General features: G+C 40.0%; 1 protein-coding gene across 1 annotated transcript in view; it reads right to left on the bottom strand.

Moving 5' to 3' along the window:
* gpc6a (glypican 6a) overlaps window positions 1-19,121 on the bottom strand; it is a 274,767-nt gene extending 255,646 nt beyond the window's left edge. The window contains exon 1 of the mRNA XM_041791791.1: window positions 18,472-19,121. Within this exon, the coding sequence (XP_041647725.1) occupies window positions 18,472-18,634 (163 nt within the window). The 5' untranslated portion in view covers window positions 18,635-19,121. The remainder of the gene's footprint in view (window positions 1-18,471) is intronic.
* Between the last annotated feature and the right edge of the window lie 5,901 nt (window positions 19,122-25,022).

Genomic DNA, 25,022 nt, shown 5'->3' with positions numbered 1-25,022 from the left:
ACAGCCTCTCTGTGTCTATTTCTCTTCATTATGAGTCATTCAGGGTTTCTCCTTCAGTTTAAAGTCTTTGTACAGGCACTGTTTTGCAAAGCGTGATGTGATGACGGAAGAGCCTGCCATTGGCTGTCACAGCCCAGTCGCAATGCTTCCAGGGATACAAACAGCCAATATGGCAGCAGGCTAGAAATGATTGAAAAATGGATTGCAAATGGATAACAATATGTCCAATATCAGTCAATTTTTAAAGACCACAGAAAGTCACTGAAACAGCAAAATAGAGGGCTTTCAAAGGAAAAAAAAGAAGTCAGTGGCTATGATTTGCGGTTCAAAAGTTATCTAACATTGAATAGCATGTGTCTCTTCTTCTTGTTTACGAAAACACCTTTCTCAGAGGGTTAAGGGTGCCCCAAAATAGAAGCCCTTGCCAAAATCTAAGTCCTTCCAAATTAACCTTAAAGTTAAATAGAGGAAATAAAATGTCAAATAAAATAAGATCAAATTTAAAAAAAATTAAAAACCTGTCAGTAATAAAAACAAACTTATATACAGTCAAAATCATGAAGAAAAGTTTTACATTTCACCTGTACAAAAATCAAAGCATTGTTTTATGTAGATCTTATTATAAACAGTGCATAACAAATTTATTAGACCACCCTAACCCTAACCAAAGTAAGGTTTATGCCACAGCTGCCCCAAATTAACCGCACTGGTAATTACCAAAATCAATTTTTATGTTTCTGCAATGGTTATTACACCAATATGTAGAAGCTCTTTAACCAAAATGATACTTTTATTGCTAAAATATAATTATTATTGTTATCCATTAATTTTCAAATTTACTGATTTACAAAAAAAGTGAAAAAATAGTAAAGCACATTATTATTTCTTGATTATTATGTCAAATTATAGTTATTTACTTGCATTCCTGAACAGAAAAATGAGTTTTAGTGGTTGAATATTATGCTTGATTCATTTCTGACTTCTCAGAGAAGCCCAGTGAGCCGGCTCAAATTTGGGTGAATTCAGTTTGAAATTCCTCATTCCTGTTCAAAATGGTAAAACGTGGAAAGCTCACTGAAAATGAAAGAGTTTGCATTAAAGCACTTCATGATTCTGGATGGTCTTTGAGACAAATATGACAGATGGCCTAATAAATTTGTTAAGTACTGTATGTATATACAGATTATACTGACATGAATCTATAAGAGAATAAATTTTAAGGTGCCAGTGTGTAAATGATCAGCTGGCCATTCATTTTTCAATAAAATAGGAGAGATTCTATCGTTCAATAAAGGTAAATTAAACACTGGCTGTATTAGTGTGGTATCAGTATCGTGTTCATATGGATGTATCTCATTTTGACAACTTCAGAGCAGCTAAACAGCCTCGTCCTGTAGCTGTAGGTGATCAATCAAACAAATCCAGAAAAAGAAAATAGTCCTCATCGGACACAGTACAAGTTGTTCTCAGAGTAATCTTGCCACATGGTTTTATCTTTATAAAATGAATGACCTTTAAGTGTTTATGTTTTTAGTTGGAGCTGATGTGCTCGTGGGAAATCTGCACGGATGTTGGAGAAGTCAGAAAGTTTAATGAGACAGAAGGCAGGCATTTTCTTCCTCTCTTTAAGGACACCCATACATGACATTAAACAAAACCCGACCTTGTTTTCCAAGCCTTTTTATTCTAACAAGTAAAGAAAGAGTAAAATGGGTTACAAAATCCAGATTTCAATTTTCTGCTTCAACAATCCACTGACGAAAGTGTGGATATATTTAGACTCCTGAATGCTGTTCACAGGCCTCATAGTTAGCCACTGATGTGCTGCTGTGACTTTGTTTGTACTCAAAAATGTCTGCATGTAGGAGCATCTACACTATTGATTGTGAATCATCAAAAGCCCCCCTGCTGCTTCACTTCAGTGAAACCAGCACAAAGGTCCTTCAGGGAAGGGAGACTGTCTATGTTTCCACAAAACAACATCAGATTCATTGTCAAATCAGGAACGCCAATGCCACCATCACTGTCTGCATTCGCTGACAGCGTCTGATGTTTCCATGAGGATCCTGGCATGCTGTGTTTATCTGCGCTTAATGCTTGTTTACTTCACAGTCTCTGAGGGGCGGCTTATTTAGCAAATCACCTCAGCCATGTGTACTAGTCTGTGTCTTGAAAACAAAAATAAAGTCCCCAGTGTGAGATTTATTTGCATCCTTGACACCTCCATATGACACAGGTTTTCCCACAGCACCCGGTGGCCCTCGTCACCCTCAGCCTTATCAAGGGTGTCAAGCTTGGGACTTTCTATTCAGAGACTTCCCTCCAGAGGCAAAAAATGCTCTGTGGGCAAAAAAGACCATAGCAATAAACACAACAGCATGCCTTGGTTCTCAACATGCATAATGAATAATGGTAACCACAAACAGTCACTTGGCTGGAGGGGAAAATAGCAGAAGTGATTAGTGCTGTCTGTGTAGTAAACAGTGTGTTTTATATGGGCTCTGGGTCAATCCTAAGGGCCTCACTAGTAGGAGGGCTGCCCTATGATCATTAATAACAGCCCACCAATCCCACATGTCTACAGTGATGTGACCTCAACAACCATAAAAACATCTCTGCAGCATCCTCACACTGACAGAAATCAGAGGGGAATCACTGCCCTCCTAGGGGAGCAAAGCCATGTCACTTTCCTCTGGTTACCTCCTGTGGCAGTTTTCTTCCATCAGTACATCAGTGAAAGATCAAAGTTGAATGCTTCTTCTTTTTTCATGGAAATGAGAAGAAAAAGGACAAACGCATGGTGAAAAATCTGTGCAATACATCAGCACAAGAGGTTGTTCTACTACCAGTATCTGAAATGCCTCCAAACACTGCCTCACATGGACGATCGAGTAAAAGATCTTTACAGAAGACGTCAGGCGTGATGGGGGGAAGAAGTGAAGCAGAAGTGAACCAAAAAGGCCATGTTTTGAGCTGTTATGCCAAGCATTCAAAGTGAAAAAATACAAAAATTCTCAATTCTTAACCTACTTCTGTGTCCCAAGATTAGTGAAAAAAGCAAATTAAAAAACTCATGGAAAAATGGCAGCACGCCTCTGGTCTGTTTCCACAAATGGTCGAGTTTAGTTCAGTACAGCTTTCTAACAGTTTAGTATGTCAAACTCTGATCTTCTCCGTGTTTTCTCAGCTGATGCCAGTCCAGTCGTTCTCATTGTGACAGGAAATCCGTCTCTTTAAGGAGATCCGGATTGTTTGGCTCAGCTCAGTAGAGCTGGTTGTTTGGCTTCCAAATGGCTCATCATTTTTTTAAAGGTCACATATTATGCAAAATACACTTTAGGATTTTCTAACAAAAGCCGTTCTCAGATTTTCCCCTCATGATGTCATGCGGGGAATTAGCACCGCCCCCAGGTTCGGTTGGCCCTCCCTGCTTGGAAGAAAGTTCCACCCTCCTCTCCTGATCCTCAGGAGAGCCACATCCAATTCCTGGGAGGGACAGAGTCAGGGTGGAGTCAGACAGCTCATTAACATTTAAAGCCACAGACACAGAAACAGCTGGTTCTGATCAGGGCTGAAACAGAGGGTTCCTGAATGGCACATCATCAATCGGTTGCCCACCCCACAATGGTTTATTCGATCAGTAGTATATCACAGTTACAACTTATTCAGTTGATATCACTGTTTCAATTAAAAGCATGTTTGAGATAAAATGAAGTTTTTCATGTCAAAGGGGCTCAACTAGCCTCCCTTCGTCTGGCTAGATGGCGCCAGATGCTAGGAGTTCTGTACAACTGTGCAATTTGAGATTTTGATCGCCTCCATGCCACAGTTAAACTGTGTAAAAAGAAAAGTAACTTTTTTTTGGAATGTGTGTGAACCAACTCAATGCATGTAGAAATTTTCTGATGATAATTGCAGTGTAGAGATCCATTCAGAGCTGAAAAGTACTAACTTTCCTCTGTTCCTATTCATTCCTAATAGCTGTCTCTCACTCTGACTCCCATCAGGCATTTGGGATCACATGATTGCAAACAACCAATAGGAAACTTAACTATCTTATGCAACTTTCAAATACTGTAATATCAATTGTACTGACAGTAATTTATTTAGGTGTTACGCACGCAAAGAGTTCAGTCCTCAGGAAAACAGTTGCAACAATTCATTACAAGTGTTTATTTTGTGGTTGGTGGCTTGCTTATATTTCAACATATCATGAAAACAAATTGTTTGACACATAAAATGTATATAAAATGAACAGAAACTCAATGACATCATCAAGTTTCTGTGGGAGACACCGGAAGCCTATCAGTAATAGTCACTATTTAGAAATTCTCCAACAAACTTTCAGTCAACATAGAAACAGGTGAAAAGACTGACCAAATAATTCTGCATTGTTAAGGCCTTTGCACACCAGACACTTTTTTTGGGTGAATAATTGGTGCAGGGTTTTTTTTGAGCCTGTAAAATGTACGCTTTCAGCAACCTAATTTCACCACACAAAATTGCCATAACACCACATGATGTTGTGTTCCAGTTTTCATATAAAAATTTGTCGCCAGCCAGTACTCCTACGTCATTTTTGGTTTTATGTAATGTATTCTAGTGAAAGACTGAGACAGGCAGCAGGCAGCCCGACACATGTCCATGTTCAACAATGCACTACACAGCTGGAGCTGTTTCCAAACTAATGACTCTGGCCAGTCCCATCAGGGCTGGTTCTGGGGATAGGCGATACAGGCCGCTGCCTAGGGTGCCACACTGACGGGGGCACCGATGTGAGCCCAGAACATTTGGAATGAAGCACAAGTAAGGCCATCAATTCCTCTGATTCTCTCCTAGTGTACCTCACTCAACTCAGCCTCACTTCACTGCTCTCTCTCTCTTGCCCCCCGCTCTTCGTCACACACGCAACATAAAAAGCAGAGGTGGGCGTTGTAGTGTTCATATATCCTGATAGAAAAGCAACTCTTTTTGCTCCAAAACAGCAGTCAGTAACATGGAGAACAATCATTACTGACAATATGTTTGTGTTTTCCCTATGATTTCTATCATTGGTGCTAGTATTAGAGGGACCTCTGTGCTCATACTTAAACACAACTCTGCCATCAGATGATAACGGGGAAGCAGAGCAGTTAAAAGATCCCATGATGATATGAGGAAAAGGGAGCAGATATTAACCCTCTATGGTCCAAGGGTATTTCCTTGATTTTTACATTATTTTCTAAATCCAAATAACACAACACCTAAGTGTTTTAAATCAACATTTTCAGGACAATCTCAGCTTTATGCATACTGAGACCCACTTTTGTCCTAGAGGACTGTGTAAAGAGTTATTTTGGCCCAAATGCTGTTTGACACACAAAAGATTCAACCAACAGCAACCAGTGCCCATAGCTTTCTTATTAGCCCTGTAACTCCGGCTGGGAGTCACAGAGGTGAAAGATAAGATCGTCCCATTCATTCTCCCATTCATCCATTCGAAGCATTTGAACCCCTTTTTTACGGCATAAAATGAAAAAGATATTAATAAATACATAGTAAAAACATGCCGGCAAGTGCTTAGACATTAGGGGGTTGATTGGAAAATGTTTGCCATTCTGAAAACTTAGCCTTTGTTTGACAGCAGATGTGAATTTACAGTGTGAATTTCAATGAGTATTGTGGCAAAAAATGAACAGAAATAAGAAATTCCATCAATATAAGTTAAGTGATACTGACTGTAAAGCTAATTTCAGGTACGTATTTCACATTTTCAGTTAATTTGATCATAAATAAAGTGCCCAAAAATGCATAAATTAGCATAAAAATAGTGTTTTATATAAAAAATCCCCAGGAAGAAACCTCAAGACCCCTGCTGAGGTCTTCATAGGCCCACTGTCCTCAACCTTAACATTGTAGTTATCTCAAATCATAATATAATGTTGCTATTGAGACCCTGCAAACGTGCACCCTTATTATTATATCATTATTACCTCCACCAAGGAGGTTATGTGATCAGCAGGGTTTGTTAGTTAGTTTGTTAGCAACATAACTCAAAAAGTTATGGACAGATTTTCAGGAAATTTTCAGGAAATCTCAGAAATGGCATAAGGAAGAACTGATTAGATTTTGGGGGTGAGCCGGATCACCGTCTGGATGCAGGAATTTTTTGAAGGATTCTGTACTATTGGGAGATAGGGCTAATGGTTGAGGTCTCCAAATGCTTTTCTAGTTATCATTATTATTATTATCATTATTATTATTATTATTATTAAAATCACAGAATGAATGAAATGTCCTCCCCTCCTCTCAGCCAGAACAGCTGAAAAGAGTGAGCATCATTTCTTCTTCTGCTAACCTACACAGTGAGCAGCGCTGCCACAGATATTAAAGCCGCCACCTGGCCTGCACAATATGAGAAAAAAACAGTGATGCGCAATAACATTTTTCAGTATTCCAATACAGCAGGAAAAGTGATAAATTAATCATTCTCGGGGCGCCTGTGGCCTCCTGGTTGTTTCTGCGCGTCACAAGCACATAGGCTGCTGTCCTTAAGGCTTAAATCTTATTTATAAAAAATAGACATCAGCTGTAGCTCACACTTCTATGTGCTTTTCTTTATGTTTTAAACTTCCTGTTAGCCAATCACAATGCTTGAATTTCTTCTTCTGTTGTGTTCCTTGGACCAATCAGTCGGCAAAAGATAAAAAAGACACTACAAAGTTATCTGCCAGCTGAAAGGTTAAGAAAAAATAGTCCTCTATGTCTCCAAGAAAGAAAAGAGGGCGTTTGGGCTCCTTGAATTGAATTAATGAGCATTTAATGCACTGGAATACCAAATTATTTTATCTTCTGACAGGCAAGGCCTGCAGGTCCAGTCTTTCTGTCATGTAACTTTTGAAACATTCATCTGACATCTTTGAAGCACACATACTATGATAGTCCAGGTTGCCCTGAAAAAAAAAGATGTCCATAACTTGATTGTGCTTAAAAGGGTTAAGATTCTACAGGCATTTCAGCATAAGAAATACAGGCAGACAGGTATCAGTATTATCAGCACTGGAACAGTTTAAAATTCTGGTATAATGACAACCCTACATGTGAGAAGCAGGGGATATAACAAGACAAAAATCAGCATAATATTAAAAATGTGTGTTTCTGTGATGCTTGAGCAAACACAGCAGGTTGAGGGGCTGCACGCAGCGCTGTCACTTAAGTAAGCTTAGCTCATGTGTAGGCGCTGTGCTTGTTTTTAGGTTAGGATTCCTTCAGTTTGTCGTTCCTTAGGTTTTTAATGGGAGCAGATGTGTCCGCCCACTGAGCAAACTAGTATCAGATCATCTCTACAGAAGATCACACTTCTCCTGGATTTAGATGGATAACATCCCCAGTGGCTTCCTCCTTGTGTCCCAGAGCTCCTCTCGCCTCACACAGTCAACAATCATGTCATGATTTCACCACATGGGTAGTCAAGGGTTCCCTCTGTGTCTATGTGCTACATTTGTATTGTCTCAGCTGTTTTTCTTGTCCTGTGTCTTCTAATCCCTAACACACAGTCACCTCCATCCTTAAACTTCCTGCTGTTATTTCCCAGCTCCACTCGGGGCTTGAGAGGGTAGACATCCTTAATCCCAACCCTACATAAGTGATTTAGGCCAAGAGTTGATTGAAAAGTAGAAAAACAAGTGCTCATAGCAGTCTCCTACGCTATGGCCAGAGGCTTTTCACACAACTCAGGAAAACAGCAAACACGTTGCTAAGAAGGGCTTTCAGGAAGCTCACAGACTGTATGTGTATCTGTCTGTGAATGACTGCAGAGGGTTTGACTCATTCTTCAGGTCAGGACGGCTGTCAGACATCCTCATTTAACAAATCTAACAAAGAGACAAAAAGTAAAGCTGGAGGAGTCACAATCAAGCTCATTTATGGCTTTCATACACACAAGCTGTCACGGCCAATGAAAAACAAAACACTTTTGTCATTTTCTACCACAGTAGAGATGCAAAACACAAGAAAGACAGGGAAAGTGAGGCTAAACTGCTTCACATACACACACTAAGAAACACACACAGCCTAATCTCCCTCACATCTCATTAACTGTTCTCTCTGAAGATGTATACAGGCTGGCAAGAGACTTATTTCCAATTTGGCAGAGCCAAGAGCATCTTAATGGGCTTTGAAAAAAAAAAAAGCCCCGCTGAATTTTTATATGGATATTTTTTTCTAGGCTGAAGCTTTTAGAGCTCTATTCCCACACTTTCACTAAAGGTCTCATGTCATTCCATTATTTAGAGATTAGACATCTGGCTGCAGAGAACACATCTAGATTTACCTCCAAATTTATGCTGCATATCTGTCCCACATGTATGGCAAATTAAAAATACATCAGGGCACCACGGATACATGGCTTTTGTGACAACACGCCAAAATACCTCTGCTGAAGGTCACCCAGAGAGTTTTAAAGAGACTCTTCTTGATAGAATTGGCCCTGATTATTAAAAAGTCACTATTAATTTACAATGTTATTAAATTAGTTAGTAATAATTGTCAGCTGCACTTTGCTTGAAGGTAGATTGCATTATCTTGTCAAATTGTTTATATTTTCAACCAATAAACATCAGCCATTAAAACAAGTACCATAAGTTGAAACAGAGCAGGCTTACAGCTGATTTAAAGTAGAATTTCTGCTCAGAAATGTCACCATTAAGCAAAAAATAAATTTCTATATGATATATTTGTTTACTTAAATACTTACATTACCTCCAATATTTCCAACAGTTTTCAAAGCCAGAGAAGTTCTTAGTGTTTGACAGCGTGCGTATTCTCTCATAAAACATGTCCATCAATGCTGTGAAAATGCCAGATGACACATCACAGACTGCCGCTCTGTTGCTGTATCTCATTCACGTTTTGATCTGCTTCTTTTAATGGGCTATGATTATTCTCAGCTGCACTTTACCCAGGCTTACCCTGTAACACTGCACTGTGACAAATACCCAACAAAACACTGAACAGTAACCAGACACACTGCCCACGTGTACCCACCTCAGCTGTTTGCATTTTTTTTTTTAATTGGCCAGCCTTTTCAACAAAAACTGAAGTATTCAGAAATTTCTCCAGGATTTGGAAACAGGACAGCTTTGCAGTCATATTTAACCTAAAGCTGTAGCGACTGAGAAACAGAGCAGCAATGGTCCATTTAATTCAAAGACTGTTATTTTCAACCCTTACTGTAAGTCATTAAGTTACATTCACTCTATCAAAAAGACTGAGAGCAGAGGAGGTGAGATAGTCTAAACTGCACAAATGCACTGGCAACAATTAGATACCATGCAAGTAAGAAACTGTGCAGCAGTTGATTTAAACTGACATTAACAAAAAACATACACAATATAGGGTCCCTAAGATTTCTATTATTGTGGACATGGTTACAAAACAGGTGCAAATAAGGCACCAGTTTAGATCCACAGCCACAGAGGTGACAGTCTTCATCGCACTGCCCAATCCTGTCGCTATTTGATACATGTCATCCCCCAAACACGCTCCTCATATTTCCCATCCCTCAGATCTGACCTGTTAAATAAAACACAGAGAGGATAACAGTTAGTAATAGCTGGTGGTGGGTGGTAAACTGGTATTAGTGCTTTCAACTGTAACATTTTTGCAATGCTATGGATTTTTGCCACACTGTAACCACTGGCTGTGGTGCACTGACAGTCAGAGTAACGAAATTTGCGACCCTCTTGGGCTGGAACAAATTATAAAATAACCTCAAACTTAATGACTTGGTCTCATTGGATGCTTTTTTGCTTACATTATTTTCATTTGTTTATTTTATTATTTTACAGTTTAACATTTCATGTGTTCACAAATACACATGCAAACACACGTATATCATTATAGTTTTAGTTAAGGATCTTGCTTAACTGGGATGACAGATTTTAAATTTACAACTGCCTAATATTATATTTTATATTTCATGTCTAGAAGAACTGCAGAGGACCACTAAAAAAAATGATCCCAGATATTTCTATTAATCAGTTAAGTCAGTATTTTCTAGAAATGAAATAAAGGGGCCCAAAATATTGTGAACGGCTGCTTGTTTGCCCTTGATAGCAGAGGCAACTCTTCTAAAGGAAGAGTTGTACATAACTCAGAAATCCTAACACCTATCTTCGGCGTGTCCTCTTCCCATGCTAAAGCAAGGACCCTTTCAGCTAACTACAGGCTAACTTCTAAAAAGATCTGATGTTTCATTGGATGCTTTGAAGAAGATAACAGATGACTTGGAGGCAGACACATCTGTTTTTAGATGTTCTACCTGATCTATGGGGTTTTCATGATTGTTGTCCAATATTTTACTTATCAAATTATTTAAAGAAGTGAACATAGAGATCCTTATAAAAACATTTTTCTGTGATCTTATGCACAGTATGCCATCACAGGTTTATTTTAGTTGGAGAAGGGGGTTTAAATCACTGTATTTAATTGCACGATCTCTTTTAATTTTGTAACACTGTGATATAATACTGTTAACGTGAAGGGCAAATGAAATAATTAAAATGAAATTTGAAATTCTATCACCAAAGATCTATTTGATTCACTGTTTTAATTATGACCTGTCATGGGGCTGCAGGTTAAAACTAGCCGTAGGCTACCTCTGCTTAACATCATCAAATGGTGACATCTGTGTTTGATTTGTACAATGGTCCCTTTAAAATCAGACAGCTTTAACGCTGTAAGTAACTTGGAAACAATATATCTTAAACTCAACACAAAGATGCAGGCTGTGAGTGTGACACTGCTGAGTGTCTCTACTCTGTTGGAGCCTCAATTCCCATGGCTTTTTAATTCACCAGTCAGTAAATATGTGGTATTAATGAGGTCTGATATATGCTGGAATATGACACAGTGCAGACTGGAACAAGAGATCCCGTTAATAGTAATCATTATAGATTAATACAGACAATTATCTGAGGATATCTTTGAAGATACGATGCTGAAGAGTTATTGTGCTGTGATCACAGAATTTATATGATTAAAGGCAGGAGCATGCTGACTGTCTCTGAGTCAGCTGTTTTGTTGTTCAACAAAATAAAAAATAAAAATAACTTTTAATGATTCATAAAGCTTGTTTCATTTGTAAGATAATTCAGAATACCAGAAGGGTGCCATAAGAAACCTGGCAGCTGAGATATATATATATATACATTTTTTTTTTTTTTTTTTTTAATTTAATCTACTTTCCCTTTTTTAACTGAACGACCAATCGATTGGTCGGTGTGTGGGTGTAATTTCGGTCAACCATGTCTTTCTTTGGCTGACTACAGCCCTACAGCCTTGTAATAATCCTACATTTTTATGCAAAGAAGTGTTCAAAGTTGGTGTATTTTTATGAGCTGCAGTGAAGTCCGTGCAGTGAAATGTTGACAATATTACCTGAGCTGTGTAGAGAAGGTTCACTAGGGTCTTACTCATCATTTAAGTACAAACAGCCAGGGTCTCTGATATCTGGGATGTGCTTAAAGGAGCTGGGGATCTGCATGCATCTCACAACTTACAAACAGCCAAGAACAGATCAGAGTGATAAACAGAGAGAGTCACGGCATCAGGAACTCACATGAGGAAAAACTCTGCTGGATTGTACTTCAACTAATATCTGTTCTGTTAAGACGAATCAAACGATATTCTTTCGAGCTGCAGTAATGAAGCCCAAAGGTAATTGTTATTCTTGTGAAAGGAAAAACAAGAGTCAGGCACTGCATTCATAGAAATGGTGGCACATCAAGGGATAGTGTCTGAAAGCCATAGCAAAGAGCAGAGTCAACCCATGAGAATCCTCTTCCTGTTTGGTGAGGAGTTGTTGATATTAACAGCAAAGCCTTGGAGCAGGAGCTGGCTGGAAGGGTCTGACTGAGGCGTTCAGGAGCTGTTGTGTTTATGAACAAAGGCCTGACAATCACACTGCACTGTGTGGGTGACACTTTAACTAACGCCCAGTCCTCACAGGCGAGCTGGATTGTTGGCTGACACCAGGCAGATGGGCTCTGACACCGACAGCATGGACACGAGAGCAAAGGGAATCAACAGCTCAGCCTGCTGAAGTTTAATGAAGCTGTCCAGCAGCAAGTTTTGGACATTTTTCAGACTCAAATAGTACAATTCAGCTCCACAACTCTATCCTTCCCACCTGTTCCCTGCAAAGAATACTGGCTCTCCTCCAAGAGACGTCCAGCTCTAAGAAAACTCGTCTTTAAGATTTCTCTTCCTGGCCTCTTCCTCCCACCTCTCCCATGCTTTAAAACCAGTCCTGGCCCATGTTTCCTCAGGCTAAAAAAGAAAGTAACTCCCTCTAATCAATGAAGTGGGTAGTATATTTGACCTCAATCCCAGTCAGCCAACTCAGTCAATTACATTATGTCTGCATCAGTGCCAAACAGTTCTCTCAAACACAGCATTTAACCGAGTATGATGGCAATCTGCAGAGCGCAGCAGCCGGTATGACAGAAGTGTTACACTGCTGAGCGTGCATTACATCTCTTCATGGCAGAGCCACACGTGTTAATGTGGTCGTCTCAGAGACTGCAGGAGACGCCGCCTCTGCCTCCTGCCTGCTCTGCCTACTTCTGGAGGAACGTGACTCTAGTTATTGTTAGAAAGACACACAGGCACTAAAAACACATTAGTAGAATGGTAATACATCAAGGTCAAAGATTTTAAATGATAAAGAGTCAGCCTGCATCAAGTTATCATATTTTGTGAACGCCCTGAGTGGACATGCATTCATATTTTTTTTATCTCAGTCCCTTAACCTGTAGTGAATTTTGTTTGATTTTCTTGTGATCTTCATTGTTTATCTTTTTATCTCATGATAACAAAGCCTTTTTTCACAGTGATAAGTTCATTTAAGTTGTTTTCTCAAGATTTCAATTATTCATCACAGAAAAACCTGCATTGTTATCCTGAGATAAAACACAATCTAGAGAAAACAGCTCATTACAAACAAACAAACAAAAAGTCTACTGATGTATATGTTTGCTTCCGCATTCATGCTTTATCAGTAGCTGTCCATATTTTATCTGCTGCCACTTTTTTTCTTAACCCTTTATTGGGCATATATCACTTTCGTCGACTTCCTTCGTGGCCTCCCCCCATGTCTCTGTGAGACAGTAGAACCAGAATGATTTTTCTCAACCAGTCAGTGGAGATCAGTCAGCACCATGGGAAGTGAAATCACACCATCCGACCAATCACTAGTAGCTAAGAGCGTCTCAAACTTCCTGTTTCCTCCAGAACTCAAAAAAAAAAAATGCAGTTTTACGTCTCTTGTAGTCCCAAACGGCCCTAAAACCATGATAAGCTGATGAAACATTCACATTATAAAGGTGAATAGCAGTGCTAAATGCCATGATAGGTTTTGTTTGGATTTCTAAAAATGAACCATATCTGAACATGCACCTGTTTAGAGGTGTAAAATGTTGTCTATATTACGACATAGGGCCAACTCATTGAGCAACCACACTAAGGTTATTTCCTTGAAAAGTAACTTATTGTAAGGCAGGATAATGGTACTTTATGGTGTAGTTGGGTGTTGCCACAGGTTTGCTAAAATTATAAATTAAAGAGTGATCTGGTAGTAAAGAGAGTTTATTTAATCCCCGTAAGAACTATAAAATATGAGGAGGGTCTGGGGGTCCTCCTCCAGGAAATTCTGAGCATCCAACACTTAATTCAGGAAAATATTTGATTTAGTTTGTAAAGAAAATTCAGTTAGGAATAGAAAGTTATTGATTGTAAATCAAAAAACACGATTTTATTGATCAATTTTAAGTTTTCTTGAATTCGTAATTTTTAACGCCGTCACTTTTAAACTGACCTCCAATTTCCACATACACAACTGTGCTGCAATCCACTAGCAAATCACACTGCAGAGCATATCACTCCCTCTCTAGTCTATCAGTGCATTTCCTCAGCCCAGCAGCAGCACGTCCCTGGAGCGCCACTCCGCTCCTCTTCTTTCGAGATATGCTGCAGGTCTATTTTCAGCACCAGCTGCTGCCAAACCGCATCAATTTCTGTCAAGCAAAAAGCTCCAAACAAGAAGTCAAAAGGGTAGAATATCCACTTCTTTCAAAAAAAAAAAACACACAATGTACGGACTCCTGATAGTAAATCATCACTATATCAACATTACGTCCCATCCTGCAACATGAGCAAAGGGTCGCCAAGAGGTCACTGGGTCACAGAGCTACAACGGTGCCATTGACGAGGAAACGTTAACTTTTTAACAAAAGAATTTCACACAAAATAAATCCTTTAAGCAAACATTAACCTTTTATCTTACTGATGTACTCGCCAAACGGTGGAAGCAATAATATCATGGGCTTATACCGTAATGGATGAAATTAACCCAAAATGTAAAATAGTCTACTGTTGACATACTATTCATGTGTGAACTCGCAGTTCTCCTGTGATCTCTGCCCGCTGATCTGGGCTGCGTGCTGTGGTGCAGCACCCTAGACATGCTTCCAGTGGGCGAGGTCGCTCGCCTTCGGTTGGAGCAAACCTGCGGCGCAGTTGTCGTATGTGGAAATTGCAGGTCAGTAGTTTTATATAAAACACAAATCAGATGAGGGAGTTCTGTTGTCTTAACACCTAGAAAATACAGACTATCTAAAGCTAATCTTACATAAGGCCAGACATGAATAGTACAGGTTTTACCAAAATTAGAGGATTAACCTGTTAATGTTGTGCAAAAAGACTTTTACTATGTATTTTTTACACTTTGAAAATGTATAAACCTCAGAAACTCTGACTGCTGAATCTTCTTGTCTGTCTCCTTCCTGGTTTTACAGCTTTTCAAGCTATATCATAAGGGATATCCTGACTCGTTACTGCAAAGAGGGAGGATAAGAGATGCAGACATGAGGGAGAGTGTATGAACATGTGGATAGACACTTTATTAATGCTAACTGTGCCATCAGGTTACAGTTTTTCCACTGTTTCCTCAGGCAGTCTTTAGTAACAATGAGTCTTGTCTGTGTGGTTAAATACAGCCCCTCTTCTTTTCTTAAACTATTGCTAATATCTCTCTAACACTGAAGGATCCTCTCTAAGCCCCGCTACTCTGACAAGGCTGGGCTGACATACAAAGATTATATACATGCAAAACCGCCATAAATGCTATTAGTTGTAAAATGAATGAGTATTATACACAAAAAAGAATGATTTAAATCTTATAAAGATTAAAATTAAACTTCAAGATTATGAAAAATGAGGCAGTAAAACCTGCTCGAAGATGGTGTGGGCGTGTCATTGAATGAGCTGAAGCCACACCCATTCACAAGAAATATGGTCCTCTAAGACTCAAAAAAAAAAAGCTTCTGATCAGAGTGCAGCTGTGTAGCTCTGTGCCAGAGCAGAGAGACATTTGTTGTTGTTGATATTAAATTTACCGTTTTCTGGCACAAATAGAAATGGCTGATAGATATGGGTAATTTATCTCACAAAGAACAAAAACACTGCATGTAGCTGGCGGTTAACTTTCAATGAAGGCAGTGGCATCAGTTAACGACAGATTGTACTGAAATAATTTGCTACTGTTGGGGAGGCAATTCCCCATCAAGACCGGGGATGTCATGGTTTCCTGCCCAAATAAAACCAAGCCAGGAAACAGGTTAACAGCAACATATCTTGTGTGTTAAGACACAAAGTTTGGATTTCACTTTACAAGATCTTTAAGACTTTTCAAGGAACTGCAGGAACTTGTGGAAAAGTTTTGTGACAGTGAAACCCATAAGACCCATCGAAACATTGCTGCACAGCTATGAAAATGTGTTTTTTCACAAAGACTGACACAAAGACGGATTCTCACATAAATGAAATGGTATATTCATTACTTGAAAAAAACAGATAGTTACATTTTTTATGATAAGCCTGTTGTACTGCTAGTTTTGCCTGTAAAATATCAGCACAAGTAAATCCCTGAATGTCCCCCCCTAAATACTTTAGCTCAGCTTGTCAGCAGCACTGAGCTGTCAAAATAATTAGCTTAAGTAAACAGGGGCTTATGACCTGCGGTCGCCTCCTCTGCAGGAGCATTAAACATGTGTGTTTTGCATCTTGAGGCACAGCAGCACCATGACGTTGCAAATGATGGAAGGATGAGATGAGCGCTAACACCGCTCATGCAGCTTACCACACGTTCGTATTTGCATAGCTAATTAGGCGTAATTGAGTGCTTTCTACAATCCCATCTCCTGAGGCCTATATCTAACTTCTGTTGTATTTATGCCGAGGTTATTTGGAGGCAACAAAATCCAATTACACATAGTGAACAGGCTGAACATGACTGGTAATCAGAGGCTGATCACAGCTCCAAAGACTTTCACGAACTATAATATAGCCAATAGATCTATGTGCACGTCTTTAACCTGCTTAAGAAAGGTTAATGAGGCCTGAAACCTCTGCAAGATCAAATAAACATTTGTCAGAGTGTTTCAAAATCCTTTTCAAACTGTTATCTGGAAACTTCTTGTGCGTGGCAAACGTCCAGTAATCCAGGGCAGCGGAGGCCAACAAAAACTGGAGAACTTTTCCCTCCAATAAAAACAGCTTTATCAAACAAAAACAAAGCTAAATCCAACATTCAGTCTTCAATTACATCCAAATATTAATCTGATTGAAACATTCATCAAAACCGCATGAATCATGTTACTCTTTCAATCCTACATACATTCTAGTATGCAAATGTCTGTCTGAATCAGCAGACTCTCTTGCAGAATCCCTGCAACACTGGAACAAATTAAGAGCTACTTCAAATACTTGAGTCTTCTCTACAAAGCTGCATTCGATCTCAAAACAACACTTTGTGACAGAGCGAGGGGAGGGGAGACATCACAAGACACTGTTTCTGTCTAAGTTCCTGTGTTCTGTCATATCAAAACCAGGGAAATAAAAATACTAGAGCAGCAGAATGTTTTAAAAGTGTATCATGTAAGAGTTTAAAGGACTGCACATTAATTATTCTCACCAGTGTCTTCCTTTATACTGGAGCAGTCTGCTGGAAATATCTCCTTTGGAGTTGTTGGTAAACTGAATATATTTTGTTGTTGGAGGAGGCTAAGTTTAGAATCAAAGTTTTTCCTTTTTGCAACTCGTGGTGCAGACTTTCCAAGAAGAACCTCAAATCTTGGGTGTTTAAATTTGCCAAATATAGTTTTAATCTTGGATAAAGCGGGTTTAAAGACTCAAAATGCAATGATCTGTAACACACTTCACGCCACTCAGTCAGTCACTAAACTATCAAATTTCCATCCAGCTTAAAGCAAATAAGGCGGCTCTATGATCATTACCGCCTGACACTGCCAATTACCAATCCGGTATCTCTATTTGGTCTCGAAGAGGCAATGGAGGGATTAACTTGAGGCCTCTCTGCCTCCCCTCTTCCATCTCATGGAGCACACTATGTTTACTGACTAATCTTCTTCCCTGCTTTGACCATAAATGTGATTACCACCACACAAGAGATAATAAAACCCCATATCTCTGCTCTACCAAAGAGCATGAATTAAAACCTAAGCTGGAGCCTTGAGGAATATCGAGAAAAAACCCACAGTAAGAGGAGTATTGGTGCTGAGTGCATACAGCCCCCTACTGGTAAATATTCTCCACTATTTAGCCAAATAGTACAACACACCAGCTCCATGCTCCATGATGTGCTGTTGAATGCCAGCAACAGGTATGAAGCCACTTCCTCAACACGTCTCCCAGCTCCTTAGAAAGTCAGACTTTTACTGACTGTGTTCAAATAGCTCTGCTATAAATTATTTCACACTCAGGTCACTGTGAGTGAAGTACATTTTAAAGTCTCTTTTATGATTCTCGGGTGTTAAATGGGTTATGTATCGATTTCTAACCTGTGGGTGCAGCCGCCTCCTTGAGAAGAGGAAGAGTCTATTTATTGGACAAAAGGGTGCAAAGGGGTGACAACTTACAGGTGGTTTCTTCTTCCTTTAATGGGAATTAAGTTTCTCTACTTTTACTGGGATCAATTTGGCTTCAGAGCTGGGAAAAGTCAATAACATTGAACTTTTTTACCCTGGATACCCATTGTGAGTCTGTTATTTGTGCATAAGTGGAGTATTTTAGTTTTTAAGGAGTGGTGATGAATGACAGGCAGCCTGCTGTGATTCATCATTAGGGGAAACGAAGGGGATCATGCTGACCTTTACAAGGCAAATATCATCACTAGTTCCACTTTAGCAAAATGGCATGTCTTTGAGTTATCAAAACAGGAGACTGCACTGATTTAAATAAGAAAATAACAGTTAGGCTTTAAATATAAGCACATATCTGCTCATTCTCGATGCTGGGACATTAAGAATGCTGTTGACACACTTCATTCAGCATCTCTCTGACTGTCTGATTCAAGGTGGAAACGGGACATGGCACGTGGTGGAAAGAGGTCCAAACGCAGTTGGTGTCACCCACCTGATATTTCCTGATGAGGCACATTGACGAGGCTGAATCCTTTAAGGTTATAAGCTTGTCTAACCTCGCTACAGCTCCGCGCTTTGCTTTCTCCAGCAGATGACAGGGACAGCAGCACCGACAGAGTACATAAGGCGACCTGCAGTCTCCACATCGCACACATCAGTGCAATCCTCGGTGATGTTGCACTGGGGGGGAAATACTCCAAAAAAAAAAGACAACAACACAAATCCTGATAGGAATCAGCGGGCAGGATGTTAGATGTTCGTGCAAAGAAAAAATAAAGACATAAAAACAACGCTCCTCACTTTAGATTCTGGTACGTCCACCTCATTGCGTAAAGCTTCATATCGTCCCCTCGGAAAAAGAAAAAAAAAAAAGATCCCGCGTGCCCCCTTCTTGAAGAAATCCGTGTCCTGCTACCTGGTGCTTTCTCTCTCCCTCTCTCTCTCTTTCTCTTTTTCTCCCTGTGTGCCAACAACTTCTCCCATACACACACAGCAGCAGCGGCGGCGGCGGCAGCGGTAGTCCGTGTGTGTTCGCGTCAGTGTGAGGGAAGCCAAATGCAACCGAGACACACGCTGCACAGCGAGCGGAGCGCACGAGGGCAGGGCCAAACATGGAGTGAAGAGGCTGCGACTTCAACCGCTCGCATCCAGGGGCGCGCGCTGTCCTCCGCCTCTTTGCATCCTCCCGTGGAAATGCGCACAGCAGCAGCAGCACGAGTGTGTGGACACATGTTGGATGGAGGAGGCGCGGGGGAGCCGGAGGTGGTGTAGGCGGAATATAGACCTACATCTAGACACATTATTGTCTTTTATTTAAGCTATTCTCTCTGAACTATTTTGTCTTTTTCATGATTAAAAAAAACCTAAAGGAAGTCATGTAATAAAAGCTATCAGACTGACCTAGAACAGACGAGGCTTTATGGTTCAAATGAATTATTTACAGCTGAGAGTTGCCCTGAATCAGACATCATTTGCGCAATTTTATCCTCCAATTACGCCCTTCTTTGCACATTACTAGTAATTGTGTACTTAATTCCATAATTTTTAGGTCAGATCCCTGACTGTGAGCTCCAAATCTGCGATAATACCTTCCTCCTAATAGCCTCTTTTTGCCTTTTGTTGCCTAAATTACGCAGCCTCTCAAAATGTTCTTGTGCACAAAACCACAAAGGGGCAGAGCTGTTTATGGCTCTGATATTTATGAGTCTGACTTTTTTTTTTTTTTTTTTGTACCTTTTTTCACTTCTCCAACCACAAATAATGCATTACCCTTGGCAGCACGAGAACTGACTTCATCACTCTGCTAACATAAAAGTGTGACATTATTAAGGACTACTTTTTTTTTTCTTAACAATGACACAGCTTTGTTGGAAGAAGAAGAAGAAAGAGAGATTGTCTTGTTATAATGAAGGAAGTCTCACAAGAAAAGCATCTCGTTATGATGTGAAAGATTACTCTGGAGAGTATGAAAGTAGACGGTGTCTCATAATATCCAGTACAAACACTCCCACGGTGGGCTTTTGTGGGTTTGGAAGCTGCAGCCGGCTTGTTAAAACCAACTTTAAACTGCAGAGTAAAAGTGCAATTAACCATCATTCAGGGTGGTGAAATTTAAAGGGGAAAGCAGAGGAGCTTTGTTGCTGGGGCTGGACTGCAGTTATGCATGAGGGTGAAATTTGAGGGAATTATCATGTCTTAAATCCTTCAGGGCTGCTGCATCTTAAAATTTTGCTCTTGATGAGCAGCATACGATTCTCATGTGGTTGTTTTTTTTTTTAAGTGTGAAGAGAGCTGTTATTAAAATATTTGATTATTCCCTCATGAGATCTGTGGAAAGACAGGGAAGAACTTGGAAAACAGCATTTCCTTTCAAGTTGATACTTGGCTTACATAAATACAGAAGCCCTAAGAGGACATGCATCCTTACATTTCATTTGACTGTGTTCCAGTGATAACAAGTGTATTTCAGTTATTTTCCCAGGATGTATACAGTGCATTCAGAAAGTATTCACCCCCTTAACCCTGTCCATTTTACTAAGTTGCAGCCTGATGCTACAGCCACTTCAATTCATTCATTTTTTTCATTAATCTACACTCAGTGCCCCAAATTTTAAAGTGAAAACAGAACTTTAGAATTTTGTGCAAATGTATTAAAAAAACAACAACTGTAATATCATATTGGCACAAGTATTCAGACCACTTCCAAAATCACTCAAGATAGTCTGTCAGCAGACCGTTCATCTGACGCTGTATATCTTAGAAATAGAAACACCCGCTAAAACGTTTAAAATAAAATAATGTTTAACTTCTATTTAGGGTGAGGGAAAGGGTTAACACAGCCAATGTAGCTTACATAGCCACTGAAGCTACATTAATAACAGACCCATGTAGCTAATGTAGCCAAATCGAAGTTCACAAAGCACCTACATAAGATGTGTATCTACATTATTTACATATCTAAGTTAACTATGTTTGCTAAAGCTCCTGTTGCTGAAGCTAACTTAGCTATAGATAACAGACTTCCATAGCTAATGTAGAAAAAACTTAGCTCAAAAAGCAGCTATTTAAGCTACATAGATATGTTCTTATAGCTAAGTTAGCTTTAGCTAACAAAGCTACACAAAGATTGTCAGTGGACTTCGGGGCAGTGGACTTGTGCAATTCCACTAGACACAAATTTTCACTGGCGGACAATTTTATGGAAGGTTTCTGGGACTTTTTAGGCACGTTAGGGCGTGAAGCGCCAAAATAATGGTATCTAAGAATGGCTACAGTTTCAGTAGAGTCCTTGCTCTACGGTTGGTGCTCAGGCTTGTTAGATTCCCAGTTTGTAGAACAGCCTGATTTTATCCATGAATTATTCATTTCCTAGAAGATTCTCTAACTTGTGATTTCCCCTTTTTTACACTCAAGCATCCAACCTTGACTCAAGGTCAGCACATTTGGATAGGGCATGTCTCAACATGTCCTGGACTTGTCTTGACTTGTTCAATACACTTCATACAATGGTCACACATGTTTGATCGTAATATTCTGGTTCCATTTCTTAATATTTTTCGTTCAATCTTATGACAGCTTGCATCAGTTAGCTTTTGATTCTTCATATTATAGACTATGTTATATTTTGCTCTTAATATGGTCCTCAAACAAGGAATGATTCAACTTTACTTGACAGGCTTAATAAAAAGTTTCTTTTGCTTTAAAAACTGTTGGAACAATTCATTATTTCAGCATGATAATTTTATATGTTGTAACTTTAAAGAATTGCCTGCTACAACTAGGATAATGTGCTATTTTCTAACTAAGTGTAAGGCAAAAATGTCATTTCTTGTCTATCCTGATATTTCTTCTAGCTGTAATTTAAGAAATCATGTTCAGTGATAAAGCTTGCATCTTATTTCCACTGTGTTTGATCAGCTATGTCCCTCTATCTAAATGGAGGAGGAGACATATGATGTTAGTGTTTTTAAACCCTTAGTCTCTAATGTTTGCAATGTAGTTATTTCATGCATGTAACTGCCAGACTTTGTTTATGAAAAAAAATAATTAAAAAAAATCTAAACCTGGAATTATGTTGTAACGGCAAATTACAGCACTTACTTTCTGAGATATGTGGTGTTCAGATGAAGAGTCTGCTGTCAGAGATGAACCGTCTGCATCTGCATCTCTCACAACACTCTGGCTTTCATGTGGAGTGTTTTGCAAACTCCAAGCAGGCTTTTGTATGTTTTGCACTGAGAGACTTCCATCTAGCCACTCCATTATAAAGTTTAGATCAGTGGAGGGCTGCAGTGATGGTTGTCCCTCTGAACTTTGTCCCATCTCCACACAGGATCTGTGGAGCTCAGTCGGAGTGACCAGTAGGTTCCTGGTCACCTCTCTTACTAAGGCCCATCTCCCCGATTGCTCAGTTTGGCTGGGTGACCAGCTCTTGGCAGGGTCCTGGTTGGGCCACATCTCTTCCATTTGATAATAATGGAGGTCTCTGTGCTCTTTGGAATTGTCAGTGCAGCATACGTTTTTAGAGTCTTCCCCAGATCTGTTTTTTGTAACAATCCTGTCTCTAAGCTCTGCAGGCAGTTCTTTGACCTCATGGTTTGGTTTTTGCTCTTATATACATTGCCAGCCATGAGGCTTTCTATAGAGAGGTGTGTGCCTTTCCAAATCATGTCCAGTCAATCTAATTTACCACAGGTAAACATTCAAATGGTTTGAAAACTTATATCAGTGTGATATTTCAGGTTTTTTATTTTTCATAAATTTGCACAAAAAAATCTGTTTTCACTTTGTTATGATGGTTCACTGAGTGTAGATTAATGACAATATAAACACAATTTAAACGATTGTAGCATCAGGCTGCAACATTACAAAATGGAATTAAGGGGGGGTCTGAATACTTTCTAAATGCTCTGTATATCTCTAGTTATCTTGATATAACAGCGCTTGTTTTCCAATGACAATGAGCTAACTCATTTTCATTTCTTGTCATTTTCTCCTGTTGTTACCCCAAGAAAATGAGATAAGTCATGATCTTGAGAAACAACCAGAATGTACTTGTTATCATGAGAAAACCCCTGGATGTAAGCCTGCTTATGGCTTCCATGTGTAGACAGGAGAGATTCAGACTGAGAAAAAAAGAGACATGCACCTAGGTGCCTGTCTAGGCTCCAACTCCGGATGTTTTGATTCTGCATGGTTAAACCTCTGAGCCACTGGAGCATTGGAGGATCTCACTACAACAGAATTTCTCTCCCCTAAAACTAAAAAATGTATGGTGCAATAAGTACTTCAGTTAGATTTAGGTCAAACAGTTTTCAACTGTTATAAATATCAAAAATAAAACATTACAGATCAGATGCAAGCGATGCAACTTCAACTCCTTATTCTTATCTGTACACAGTAACTGAGACTTTTGCACCAAGCCTGCAGTTATAATATGTAGAATTGTTTTCAAAGTTAGAGAAATCCTTTATTTTTCAACAGGACATGTGTGCTATGACAGAGCTGCCATGACAGTGGAAATGCTGGATGTTACATCAAAGACTGCTACAGGAGGAAGTGTGGGCTGCTACTGAAAGCTGCTGTTCTGTCATTTTACCTCATTCATGTTTTGCAATGGCTACTTTTATCAAGCAGCATTACTCTCTGCCATTGTTCGTGACTTCAGTGGCCAAAGCTCATCCACCATATAGCAGAGTTCAATCCCTCTTACCTCCTGTAAAGTTGTCTACCCACTGGGCATTTCCAGGCCAGGACAACTGCTTTTCTTTAACTGCAAAGTAAACCAGCATGTTGGTTTAATGGATGAATTTAAGCACTGAACTTGTACATGAGGAGATGGGTTTGCTAAGAAAGACAGTGTGGCATTCCCGGTATCTGAGCATGCTGACAAAAGTCAGAGTGTGTCAGTCCTTGGTTCACCTGGTCTTACTATACTCTTCTGAGGCCTGGATGTTGACTGATGGCCAGAGGCGCCAGCTACACTCCTTTGTGACAACTTCTCTTTGGCACAGTTTCGTGTATCATCACAAAGACTGTGTGTCTGAAGCTGATGTGCTCAAAAAAAAAGGAGACGACCATGGTGGTGGCAGCATCATACTGTGGGGGTGTTTTTCAGCAGGACGGACTGGGAGGCTGGTCCTGGGAAAGCTGAATGTAGCAAAGTACAGAGATATCTTCAATGAAAACCTGTTCTGCAGCCCTCAGAACCTCAGACTGGGCCAAAGGTTCATCTTCCAACATGACAATGACCCTGAGCACACAGCCAAGACAACACAGGAGTGACTTAGGGTCAACTCTGTGAATGTCCTAGAGTGATAAAGCCAGAGCCAAGACTTCAACCCTGTTGAACATCACTGGAGGGACCTGAAAATGGCTTCCATCAACGGTCCCCATCAAACCTGACTGAGCTGGAGAAGATATGCAAAGAAGAATTGCAAAAAATCTCCCAGTCAAGGTGTGCAAATCTTGTTGCATCAAATGAAAAAGGATTAAGACTGTAATTGGTATTTCAACTAAGACTTGGACTTGCGCATGGGGCGATGGGTTCGCTGAGCAAGACAGTGTGGCATTCCCTGTGTCTGTGCATGAAGATGCAAGTCAGAGTGTTTCAGTCCTTGGTCCTCCTGGTCTTTGTATTCTCTTGTGAGGCCTGGATGTTGACTGATGGCCAGAGGCGCCAGCTACACTCCGTTGCGACAACTTCTCTTTGGAGCATCTTTGGGTATCACTGGCAAAACCATGTGTCAAAAGTTGACATGCTCAGGAGAGCAGGGATGGGAAAGGTCAGCTGCTTGATACAAGAACAGCAGCTGTGCTTTTACAGACACCTGGTGCACTCTCCAAGGCTTAATCCAACTCACTGCATACAAGGTACTCACGACCCAGTGGGCTTGTCTAGATGCTTGGAGCGACCGAGTGCATAATGGAGGGAGCAGCTGAATACCTGAAGAGATGTGGCATTGGCCTGGTGCAGGCTTGGAGGATGGCTTTTATGAGGTCAGAGCAGTACAGGACCAAGGTTGACAACCAGCATATACTCCC

The sequence above is a fragment of the Cheilinus undulatus genome, linkage group 1 (genome assembly GCF_018320785.1).
Source record: "Cheilinus undulatus linkage group 1, ASM1832078v1, whole genome shotgun sequence".
Lineage (NCBI taxonomy): Eukaryota > Metazoa > Chordata > Actinopteri > Labriformes > Labridae > Cheilinus > Cheilinus undulatus.
This window is presented reverse-complemented; position numbering and strand designations above follow the sequence as displayed.